Source organism: Loxodonta africana, chromosome 2 (genome assembly GCF_030014295.1).
Source record: "Loxodonta africana isolate mLoxAfr1 chromosome 2, mLoxAfr1.hap2, whole genome shotgun sequence".
NCBI lineage: Eukaryota > Metazoa > Chordata > Mammalia > Proboscidea > Elephantidae > Loxodonta > Loxodonta africana.
In genome coordinates, this window is record NC_087343.1 from 191,403,786 (window position 1) to 191,416,050 (window position 12,265).

The 12,265-nt window shown below is 48.1% G+C and overlaps 1 protein-coding gene across 1 annotated transcript in view; it reads left to right on the top strand.

The window, feature by feature from the left end:
- Positions 1-11,564, top strand: part of ERGIC1 (endoplasmic reticulum-golgi intermediate compartment 1) — a 151,931-nt gene extending 140,367 nt beyond the window's left edge. Inside the window, exon 10 of the mRNA XM_010592566.3 lies at positions 9,648-11,564. Within this exon, the coding sequence (XP_010590868.1) occupies positions 9,648-9,755 (108 nt within the window). The 3' untranslated portion in view covers positions 9,756-11,564. The remainder of the gene's footprint in view (positions 1-9,647) is intronic.
- The last annotated feature ends 701 nt before the right edge of the window (positions 11,565-12,265 follow it).

The following is a 12,265-nucleotide window of genomic DNA, read 5'->3' on the forward strand; positions in this document are numbered from 1 at the left end:
GGAATAGCCCTTCCAGAGCCTTCTCTGGGTTAGCCTTGCTTCTCCCCTCTGCTCCACCTGTCCTGCTCAGACTTCACTCAGCACCTCTCTCTTCCCCTGGACCCTGAGCTCCAGGAAGGCAGGACTGCTCCATCTCTGATCCCCAAGTCTGGCACAGAACAGGCTTATAATAAATAAGTGTTGAACAATGAACACACAGATGGAGGAGTGTACACCTTGGTCCACTCCCCTAAAACAATTTATTATCCAAGGAACAGAACGGAACCCTAACTGGTAGCTCAGTTGTTGAAGCCTGGAAACGTGCAAAACCTCCAGTTCACGTCCTTCCAGGACGTTGGAACTGAACAGGATCTTCCAGGGACAAATTGGTCCAACTGGGTCTGAACACAGATATCTCAGCTGGAATTGAAACTCTTGGTGCTGGCTTTTCTAAGGCAGATTCTGAGGAATATAAGAAATATAAGACAGTGGGCTCCATTTTGCAAACTACACTTATTTTTATAGCCACACAACTTCTTTATTCATAAATTTTGCTAATGGGGGGACCCCTTACTTCAGGATGTTTGGTAGATAAAAATTGAGAAAATAAAATCTAAAGAAGCCATCTATACATGAAGAGAGAGACTGAGGGGAATCTTTAGGTTGGGAGTGAGGCGGGGCAGGGTGGCCTAACAGAAAAAAACAACCAGTTGAAATTGAGTTAGTTCCGACTCATGACAACACCATGTGTGTCAGAGTAGACTTGTGCTCCATGGAGTTTTCAGTGGCTGATTTTTCAGAAGTAGATTACCCTTCTTCTGAGGCACCTCTGGGTAGACTCAAACCACCAACCTTTTGGTTAGCAGCCAAGCGTGTTAACCATTGCACCACCTGGGAACTTCAGCAGAAAAAGCGGGGTTTTTGAAACAGCCACACAGACCTGAATTCTAGTCACCCTGGCTGATTTAGTAGCTGTGGGATCTTGAACAAACCATTCCCTCTCTGAGCCTCTGTTAACCTGTCTGTCAAATGCATGTCACCACTTGCCCTCCTCAGTAGTTGCAAGGATTGAACGAGAAAGCAGAAAAAAGTGCCATCTCGTGCCTAACACTTAGTAGGTGCTCAACCAAGGTGGCTTTTTTTTTTCAGAGGGGGAGGATGGCTAATTTACAGCTTGTAACGACTGGGCTGGGGGGTGGAGGTTCTGACAGGACATCTGGGGGTGAAGACCACCACGCCACCCCCCACCCCCCCCACCCCCCCAGACAGACCTTCCCAGGGCCCAGTCATCAGCTTCCCTTCCGAGACAGCCCCGCCTCCACCCCCCCCCCACAGTGGCACCGCAGCGCCCCGATGTTCTCATCCCAGGCTCCAGTCTGTCTGCCGCGGGCATGTGATGGGACTCCGATTCATTATTTATTTCCTCATCCTGAGCCTTTTCCACGAGCTTTTAAAGCAGTGCTGACTGGATGAGGAAAGGGAATTAACAGTTCCTGGGCACTTAGGGCACAGAAGGCAGGCAGATAGTGGTCACCTCCGGCCCCACAGTGGGTCCCATTTTACAGATGAGAGGAACTGAGGTAAACTGGCTTTCTGGCCAGGGTCACAGAACTGGGATTTTTTCCCCGGACTGTGTAGTCCAGAGCCCTCCCCCTTGATGTGGTTCTTCATTGCATACTATGGAAAAGCCAATGGGGCAGGGGTGGATTAGGAAGGTGTTAAGTGCTGATGGAAAAACAGTTTGAATATGAAGAATTCAGTTCTCCAGCCTGGGAGGCTGGAACCCACCCTTTCCATATCATAAAGAATTAAGAGAAGTAATTAAAATGCAAAGGGAAACACACACACACACTATTTTTTAAAGTAGACAAGCTGACTCCATTTCAGCCACAGTAGAAGATAGAACCTCAGGGAGGAAGTCACTATGTAAGAATAAAGGGGCATTATTGATGCCTTCTGATGAAAGCAAATTAATGTGCTTCCCTCAGACTCACTGGGGCCTGGATATCAAATTGTCCCTGTTTTTATTTCTGCAGCTGTGGCTGCTGACCAGTGTAGTTTGCCTCTGTGTCTGTGGTGTCCCTTCCTGGCTCAGCACCCTGCTCCCTCATTCCCCTCTGGGGGGTTGCTGCCCCTCCTCCTCCAGGTTGTCCCTGTCTTGGTGTCTGGTCGGGAGACACCAGCGCATGGCAGTGGCGAGGGACCAAGGAAACAGGCATTTGAGGGTGTATGTGTGACATGAATACTCTCATTCAGTCCCCACAACAACGTTGAAGGGTGATTATTAGTCTTCCCATTTTTAAAGGTAAGGAAACTTGAGGCACTGGGCACTAGAGAGATGCACCTAGCTCCTCAAATGGGAGAGATCTAAACGAAGTTCTGTCAGACTTCAAAGCCCACACTCTCCACAGCACCATGGTACCTTCCGGCCCAGGGCTGGACTTCCCTGACTCAGGGTCCCCAAGTTGCCTGAGATCAAGTGGCAAGAGGACGTCTCCTGGCTGCCCCATCCTGGGTCTCCTCCTCCATGCCCACCCTTTTCATCAGCCTTCCCCCAGCTCCTGGATGATACCCCATGAGTCACCTTTCACCCTGCCTTGGATGCAGCATTCTGCTCCCTTCCTGATCAAGTCATTCATTCATTCAGCCTCTCATTCATTCTTTCTCACTCATCTACTCACTCTTTTACTTATTCAACAAGCATGTATTTAGCACCTACTGTGTATCAGTTTCTTCTGCACTCACTACCCTGGACATTCAGGAAAAAGAGAATGTAAGCAATACGGTTGAGATAGGGCCTTGGGGAGATAGACACCAGGAGCTCCCCAGCTGGCCGAATAGCAACAACCTCTAGCCAGAGGTGCTTTACCATCGAGAGATGTTTTTCATCATAGACACTTCTTGTTGCTCACCTAAGGCAATATCCTGTCTAGGCTCAGCTGCTCCGTCTGTAGAATGGGTTGCTGGATAACTTCGGGGGGCCCTTGGAGCACTTTGGCCCTGTGCAACTGGGAAGAATCTGTCTGCTTGCCTGCCCGCCTGCCTGCCTGCCTGGTGCTACGGTGCCTGGGACACACTTGCTGTGCAGAACTTATGTCTTTCCATGAATTCACTTGTACTCTGCTTAGCGTGGCAAGTGGAAAATGGAAATCGAGACCACAGACCTGCTCTGGGGAATAAGTGATATTTTAGCTACTTTTCTGATTAGGGTGGGTCTCAGAGAGATGAAGGAAATTCCAGGTCTTAGCAACAAGGTTAGAACCTTCAGGTCAGCCAAAAGATAAGACCAGGTATCATTTACTGAGCACCTACTAACTGCTAAGTGCAGTAATCTGGCAAGGGAGGGGTGGTTTTCCCATTTTATAGATGAGGAAACTGAGGCCCAGAAAGTTTATGAAGCTCTCCCAAGGCCAGAGTTAGTAAGTGATGGCCACGATTCAGATTCGGGCCTGCCTGCCAACCTCCGAACATCGAGCTCTTTCTGCTGCCCCAGCAGGAAAGTCCCCAGTGGACTCCACAGTCCTCACCTTGCCCACATCCTGTGCTGGAGTCCACTTTGACCCATACTGCAAGAAAGGACATGCCTCCCTTTCTCGCCCTCTGCACCCCCTTAGCGGCCCAGCCCTCCCAACTCTTCAGTGTGAAGAACAGCCAAAACCCAGTCTCTGTCGAGCCAATTTTGACTCACGGTGACCCCACATGTGTCAGAGTAGAACTGTGATTGATAAGAGATTTCAATGGCTGATTTTTTAGAAGTAAATTGCCAAGCCTTTCTTCTGAGGTGCCTCTGGGTGTACTCAAACCTCCATCCCTTTGGTTAGCAGGCAAACACATTAACAGTTGCACCACCCAGAGACTCCTGTAGAGAGCAGCAAGCTGTGGGAATTGTTTATTTTCATCCTCTTTTCTCCAGTCTGTCCTTGAGACACATTCAGCATTCCCCTCAGCCTTATAAAATCTGATTGGTTAATTCAACCAAGAAATCATAAATGTGATGAAGCCTGTTATCTCCCCACCACCTATGTAGGTTCAGAATCCAAAGACAAAAATGCCATCTGATGAAGCCTTGTGGCTACCTTTACCCATGTTTCAAACACAGGAACCATGGCGCCTCACAGTGAGGGCCCCCATGACAGATGGCTTCCCTGGATGAGCAGGGTGTAGTAAAAATCCAGGGAGCGCCACAGTCCGAGAGGCCCCAGTAACCCTCTCCATAACCCTCTCCACCCACCTCTGCCTTACCTCACATCAGTCACCACCCTCCAATGTGAGCATGTCAGGGAAGGTCTCGCAGGTTAAAAATAAAATAATGAAAACGGGAGCTATGGGAGCATCTCTCTCAGCTTTTGGAGGACCTCCTGAAATGTTCTAGAATTTCCCCTTCCTACACTTCAGTTGACCCGTGGCCAGCCCCTTCATGAGATGCACGATAATAGGGGGCAAAGAGGAGAATGTCACTAGATACTTAACACACGGGAGCTCACCGTAGGGCTGCTCCTCAGCCTTAAGACTGACAGAAACTCATTCTGCGACTTGGGGCCAGTGGCTGAGCAGCTTCCGTGTTCTGAAGTCCTCAGTTTCCCCCCAGGCTATGTGTTTTCTTCTATACCTCAATGCATGTGTTGTCTCCCTAGGCTGTGGGCCAACCCTGTGAAAGGAGGCTTCAGACCAGGTGCCAGGTGTATGTGAGTCATAGGCTCTCAGGTTCCAAAGTGTGTGTAGATGAAAACAGATGTGTGTGTGTGTGTGTGTGTGAGAGTGTGGTGATTTTTTATTTTTTGCTCCACTGCACTTAAGTCACATTTTCCTACACTCTGATGCAAGGCCTAAAAGCATTCTGCGGTATAAAATCTCCCATCATCTGATCCACTCCACTGAAATAAAACCAGCTCCCCTGCCGTCATCGTCTCTGAAAAGTGCCCATGCGTCATGCTCTGAGGCTGGCAGGGAGAGGCCTTGCCCGCTTAAAACACTTAATAATAATCCCCCCAACGCCCCCCAGCCTCTTCACTCCCTGGGGGGCTGCTCCGGTTTCTCAGGCTATTATTACTGGAACACCAGCTGCTCCACTTAAAACTCCTCCATACAGACCTGCTCTGTCCATCTTGGGCCTTGCAGGCCTCTGCTTAGCTCATCTCATGGAAATACCATTTTTAAAAATAAATGGTGGCTTGATTCACACTTCCCTCTCGCCTTCACGGTGTCTCCTCGCCTCCCACCATTTGGCACCAGCGGGCCCGTGGAGGCGCTCATCTCTCAGAGTCCCCAGCAGTTCTGTGTCAGTGAGTAGCTGTGCACCTGGAGATGCCTGGTGCCTCCAGCGCTGCTAGCGCCCTCACAGACCCTCTGGCCTGCCTAACAGTTGGCTTCTTCTAGGTTCTGTGGTCATTTAAACAGTTGCCATTGAGCTTGTTCCAACTCATGATGACCCCATGTATGTCAGAGCAGAACTGTGCAGCACGGGATTTTTTTTTTTTTTAATAATTTTTATTGAGCTTTAAGTGAATGTTTACAAATCAAGTCAGTCTGTCACATATAAGCTTATATACACCTTACTCCATCCTCCCACTTACTCTCCCCCTAATGAGTCAGCCCTTCCAGTCTCTCCTTTCGTAACAATTTTGCCAGTTTCTAACCCCCTCTACCTTCCCATCTCCCCTCCAGACAGGAGATGCCAACACAGTCTCAAGTGTCCACCTGATACAAGTAGCTCACTCTTCATCAGCATCTCTGTCCTACCCATTGTCCAGTCCCTCCCATGTCTGAGGAGTTGTCTTTGGGAATGGTTCCTCTCCTGGGCCAACAGAAGGTTTGGGGACCATGACCGCTGGGATTCCTCTAGTCTCAGTCAGACCATTAAGTCTGGTCTCTTTATGAGAATTTGGGGTCTGCATCCCACTGATCTCCTGCTCTCTCAGGGGTTCTCTGTTGTGCTCCCTGTCAGGGCAGTCATCGGTTGTGGCCGGGCACCAACTAGTTCTTCTGGTCTTAGGATGATGTAGGTCTCTGGTTCATGTGGCCCTTTCTGTCTCTTGGGCTCTTAGTTGTCGTGTGACCTTTGTGTTCTTCATTCTCCTTTGATCCAGGTGGGTTGAGACCAATTGATGCATCTTAGATGGCCACTTGTTAGCATTTAAGACCCCAGACGCCACATTCCAAAGTGGGATGCAGAATGTTTTCATAATAGAATTATTTTGCCAATTGACTTAGAAGTCCCCTTAAACCATAGTCCCCAAACCCCCACACTTGCTCCGCTGACCTTTGAAGCATTCATTTTATCTGGAAACTTCTTTGCTTTTGGTCCAGCCCAGTCGAGCTGACCTTCTGTGTATTGAGTATTGTTCTTCGCACCGTGGGATTTTTAATGCCTGATTTTTTCATAGAACACCAGGCCTTTCTTCTGAGGCACCTCTGGGTAGACTCAAACCTCCAACCTTTCTGCTAGCAGCCATGCACGTTAACTGTTTGCACCACCCAGGGACTTCAAAACACCAGTTCCTATCCAATGGACTGACTCGTGGCAACTGTAAGTGCGTCAGAGTAGAACTGTGCTCCATAAGTTTTCAGTGGTGATTTTTCAGAAGTTAATTATCGGGCCTTTCTTCTGCTTCTGGGTGGACTCAGACCTCCAGCCTTTGGGTTAGCAGCTAAGCATGTTAACCTTTTGCACCACCCAGGGACTTGGTGGTGATCTAAGTGCCCCTTAAATGTGGCATGAGGGAAAGGGTGAGAACACTGGCAGTGTACACACATGGTTCCTTGGCTTTGCCACACACTTGCTCTGTGACCTCAGACAGGTTATATCCCTCTCTGGTTCTCATAGTACATCAGTGAAGCAGTACCTCCTTCACAGGGCTGTGGTATTCTTTTGATCCTAGGCAACAGGGTGGGTGGGTGGTACTGGTTCTTATGCACAGCATAGGGTCGGTGAAATAGGTTTAAAGTTTACCTGCAACCCTTCTGTGACGTCTCCTGTTTTCCATCATCCATACTTTGATTCTTTTATGTCACCAGAAAGCAATCCCTGGGCCAGAAAATGTTGTGAAAACATAAATTTTGTTTGCTAAGTCTCAAATGGAATTCAGAAAACTTCAGAACAAAGTTGGTAGTTTAATTAGGCGGGTGTTTCCTGCCCGGGAAGCAGTACAGTACCATGTTAAGAACACAGATTCTGAAGTTTTGAACCCTGGCTCGGCCACTTGATATAGCATTGGACAATTGATTCAGCATCTCTGTGCCTTAGATTCCTTGGCTGTAAAATAGGTATAAGAATAGTATCTGCCTCCTAGGGAGTCCCTGAGTGGTGCAAGCTGTTACTGCACCCAGCTCCTAGCCAAAAGGTTGGAGGTTCGAGCCCACCCAGAGGAACCTTGAAAGAAAGACCTGGTGGTCTGCTTCTGATAAATCAGCCACTGAAAACCTTATGGACCCCACAACTATTGCCCTGATATAATCTTTAAACCTTAAACCAAAAATATCCCTGAAATCTTCTTAAAGCCAAACAGTAATTTAGCTTAACTAGTAAAGAATGTCTGCCTTGAGCATTGTGCTCTTTTAAGATCTATCTATATGGTATCAAATTGACAACAGCGACTCAAAAGATTAGACAGAAACCTTAGGGGGCAGCAAGTTTATGTTACTGGGGAGGGAACGACTCAGAAAAACAAGGGTGAGAACGGCTGCACAACTCGAAGAATACAATCAGTGTCACTGAATTGTACACGTAGAAACTGTTCAATTGGTGTATGTTTTGCTGTGTATATTCTCAACAACAACAAAATAAATAAAATTATATAAATAAAGAAGAAGAAAACCCTACGGAGCACAGTTCCACTCTGACACACGTGGGGCCACCATGAGTTGGAGTGGACTCTGGCAACTGGTTAACTGATTAGGGTTGACCTGAAGATTCAGGAAGGTAGTATGCAGGAAGCACTTCAAACTGGGCCTGACACAGTAAAGGTGCTGTGTCAGCGTTGTCGGTTCTGCTGTGGTTAGTATTATGTTGTGACAGAAGGTTAAGACGTACAAACATACAGGTGAAACTCATTATCATCCCCCTAATAGCATAGTGCTTCACAACTGGGGACGATCTTGACCTCCAGAGGACAGTTGACAATGTCTGCAAAGTTTTTGTTTGTCACAATAAGGGAGGGAGTACTACTGGCATCTAGTGGGGAAAGGCCAGGGATGCTACTAAACATCTTGCATTGCACAGAATTATCTGGACTCAGGTGTCAATAGTGCTGTGAGACAATCTGCTCTAATATAAGCTCTCTCATAGCACCTTAGGCCGCTCTTGTAGCACTTGCCTTGGTTGTAATTTATCGGTACAATTATTTGATTACTACCTGTCTGCCTGACCTGACTCATGAGTTCCACAGGGAGGGCGTGTGTGTGTGTGTGTGTGCATTTGTGTATGTGTGTGTTCACCATGTAGGTCTGCACCTAGCTCAAGGTCTGGTACTTGGAATATGTTCCAAGAATGTTTGCCAACCCCCCTTTCCTCCTTCTCCCCAGACACACAAGTACATTTTCTTTTTGGCTTTCTTCTGGTCTTTCCTGAACAACCCTTCTCTCTCTCATCCCACTGATAATCTCCAGCTTCTAAGGGTGAAAGAAGGCTTATTTCTAGCTCTAGTCTGCCAGGCCAATGCTGTCAGTTCAGCCCACCCCAGATCCTGGTCAGAGGCAACACTGGCCCTGGATCTATCAGACCCAGAGGTTCAAGCCCCAGCATCGCCACTTTCAGGCTGTATGACCTTGGACCAGAGGCACCACCTTTCAGAACTTCCATTCCTTCATCTGGAAATGGAGTTGTAAATATCTGACCAATTTAGAATAGTGATAAACACCAGAGGCTTTGAGGTCAAGGCATAGCTGAATTCAAGTCGTAGCTCTGCTACTTACTGTGGGACCTTAGGTAAGTTACCTAACTAACCCTCAGTTCCCTCACCTGTGAAATGGGTCTAATAATCCCCTTCCTCATTCACAAGGTTAATATGGGAATGCTGAGGTCGATGATGGGTTTTTTGTATTCAGCATTAATTTATTTGTATTAGCACCCAATTTTAGTGCAAATAGAGATGTATTTCTACTGCCTGAGAAGCACACATCATTTAAAAACACAATAAGTCATCAGAAGTTATATAATCTTGCCTCATGTACTGTAAATAACAGATCAGCAGCTACATTCAGAAAAAAAGGAAAAATCTATTAAAGCAGTTCTTCTGGCTCAAGATGATTACTTTTCCAAAAACAAAGAAACCAAACTTGTTGCTGTCAAGTAGATTCCAACTCATAACAAGACCCTATAGGACAGGGTAGAACTGCTCCATAGAGTTTCCAAGGCTGTAAATCTCTAAGGAAGCAGACTACCTCATCTTTCTCCCATGGGAGCAGCTGTTGGGTTTGAACTGCCGACCTTTTGTTTAGCAGCCAAGCACTCAACCACTGTGCCAACAGGGATGCTTACTTTTATTACCATTAAAAAAAATCATCAAATGTGTATTCTTTTGAGCCCTGAGTATGCTCTGGACCCTGTTGTCACCATGTGGTGAGCATAATGGTGTCTGCACTTGCGGAACCTACCATCTCATGATCTGGGAAGGGCCTAGCTTCCTGTCTTCCCCAGCACTGACCTCTGACCCACCCCCACCCTCTTTCAGATCTGTGCCATCATTGGTGGGACCTTCACTGTCGCAGGTATCCTGGACTCCTGCATCTTCACAGCCTCAGAGGCCTGGAAGAAGATCCAGCTGGGCAAGATGCACTGATGCCCACCCAGCCTGGTGGCCAAGGACGTAGGGAGGTGGCCAGCCCAGTGGCCAGCGCCCTGTGTCCCCCTGCCCTCTGTCTGGCCCAGAATCTGGCTGCATCCCAAGGTGGTGGGGTGTAAGGAGTAGTTCAAACTTTTGTAGCTACTTCTTTTTCCCATGTTTGATTTGAGAAAAATTCCACTGCCTGAAGTTGTGGTGCCCCTTCCCCAGGGAGCCCCAGGACCAATGTCAGGCAAGGGGTGGGGCTCAGGGATATTGGGGACCACCCCTGAGAAGACTGCTGTCCCTTTCCTTTTGGGAGAACAGCCCAGAATCCCATCGACCAGCTCTCAGCCAGGCTTTGACAATCTTGCAGCCCCCACCCTTTGGACACACTAATCATTTGGTTTCTCCCCTGGGTAGCCAACTGGCCCCTGTGGCACCAGACCTAGGTTCTGAGCTTTGACCAGGCTGCCCACAGGTACTGCCCACCTGGTGACTTCAGCAGAGGATGGTACTTCCCAGGCAGTGCCCTGGGAGCTGGCACTGTACGTGGAACTCTCCCATTTGCTCTGTCCCTTCCTGCCCAGCCCAGAGCCCCGCCCTCAAGCCCCTCACCCCTGCCCCTCTCCTTTCCTTCCAAGAAGCAGATGCCCAGTTGTCTGGCAGCAGCGGTGGAGACTTAGATCTGCCTACCGGCCACTGGGCAGGTCACAGGTTCCCCTTATCCCTCTTGTTCCTCCGAACCCCCCACCAATGTGCCTCGGCCCCTTGCTGTGTGGCAACAGCATCTCTTATTGGAGGGGCTGGTTCCCTGCTGCCAGACCCACCCCACCTCTCTGTTGGGATCTGCAGTGGTAGGCGTGGGGGGTTGTGTGACTTGGAAGTCACCCTTTGAGAACTAGACACAGTATGTCTGCTTATATTCAGACAGGAAGCCTCTTTCTCTGAGACTTGGCCTCTCCCAGACAGCCGCCACTGGTCCCAAGGCCTTAGGTAGGGGAAACAAAGCAGACGACCCTGCTCCATCTTTGAGCCAGCACTCGAGCCTCCCTGCAGCCCAGGTGTGGCCCACTTGCCCCTGCATCCCCGATCCATAGGATGGTCATACACCAATACCGTCCCAGGCCCAAGGCAGCCCCAGGGCCTCCCCACTTGCACCTGAGGTGGGTGCCCACCCTGCTGCTCCCCTTCATCCTCCCCTTTAGTTCTGAAAGGGAGAGGCAATGGTCCAGGCAGGAATTCCACCCAGGGAATTTTAGCTCTGCCCTCCTGTCCCAGGGCAGGAGCCACCCACCCGTTTTCCATTTATATCAAAATTGTTTGCATACTTTTGTAATTAAGGGGAGTGTCCGGTGGAAGGATTTTTTTAAATGATCTGTATGGATAGCTCACGTCTCTGCCATTTGTAATGTTTGGCCCTGGATTCCAATTAGAAAGCTTCCCCTTTTGCATAGGAGTTGATTGATGTTGTGAGTGTTAATTGCATTTGGTTATTTCTGGTGTCTGTGGCCACTTGGGTGGATTTTTTTACATTCTGTTCCTGAGTTACAGAAAGGAGTCCTCTATTCTGTGTGTGAGTATGTGCGCCTGCAAGGGGTGGGGCGGGGAGGGCTAGGGGTGGGAATGTGTGGCATGCACATGAGTTGAAATTCTACTTTTACGTGTTTTTTAAAAACTCTGAGGACATAAGGGATGTCAGTTTCCTATGGAAGAGACATCTCTGACCTGTTTCTTATAAACAAAATCTCAAGGGAAAAAAAAATGTCTTAGTACTTTCCCCACACTCATTGAGTTCAAATAGATTAAAAGGCTAATTTTCAGAAATTTGGCTGTGTGTTTCTTTCTACGTTGATTTGTGGCTGGGTGCTCTAAAGGCTGGAATCACAGTCAGAATGGGATTTAATTCTAAAATGAGAGGCTGGGAAATGTTAAAGAGAAAATCTGTCAGGATGATCAGAAAGTCAAGACCCGTTGGGTTAAGCCCTTCCTTGGTGGTACAAAGAGTTTACATTCATCTACTAACCTAAAGATTGGGGGTTCGAATCCACCTACTGGTGCCATGGAAGAAAGGCCTGGTGATCTACTTCCATGAAGATTACAGCTAAGAAAACCCTATGGAGCAGTTCTACTCCGTAACACATGGTGTCTCCATGAGTTGGAATCGATAGCAACAGGTAATTGAATTCCTACAGAATGTTCCAAGCTCTGTTATTTTTTAGCTGTGTAGATTCAAGTCCAGTTCCCTAACCTCTCAGTGCCTCAGTTTCCTGAGCTGAAACCAAGAAAACCAAATTTATTGCTGTCAAGTCAATTCTGACTCATAACAATCCTATATGACAGAGTAGAGCTGCCTCATAGAGTTCCTGAGGAGCGGTTGGTGGATTCAAACTGCCCACCTTTTGGTTAGCAGCCATAGCTCTTAACCACTGTGCCACCAGGGCACCCTAAGCTGAAAATGAGGATAGTAATAAACCACCTCATAAGGCTGTTGTAGAAAGTAAATGCTGTAATATGTGTAAGTAAAT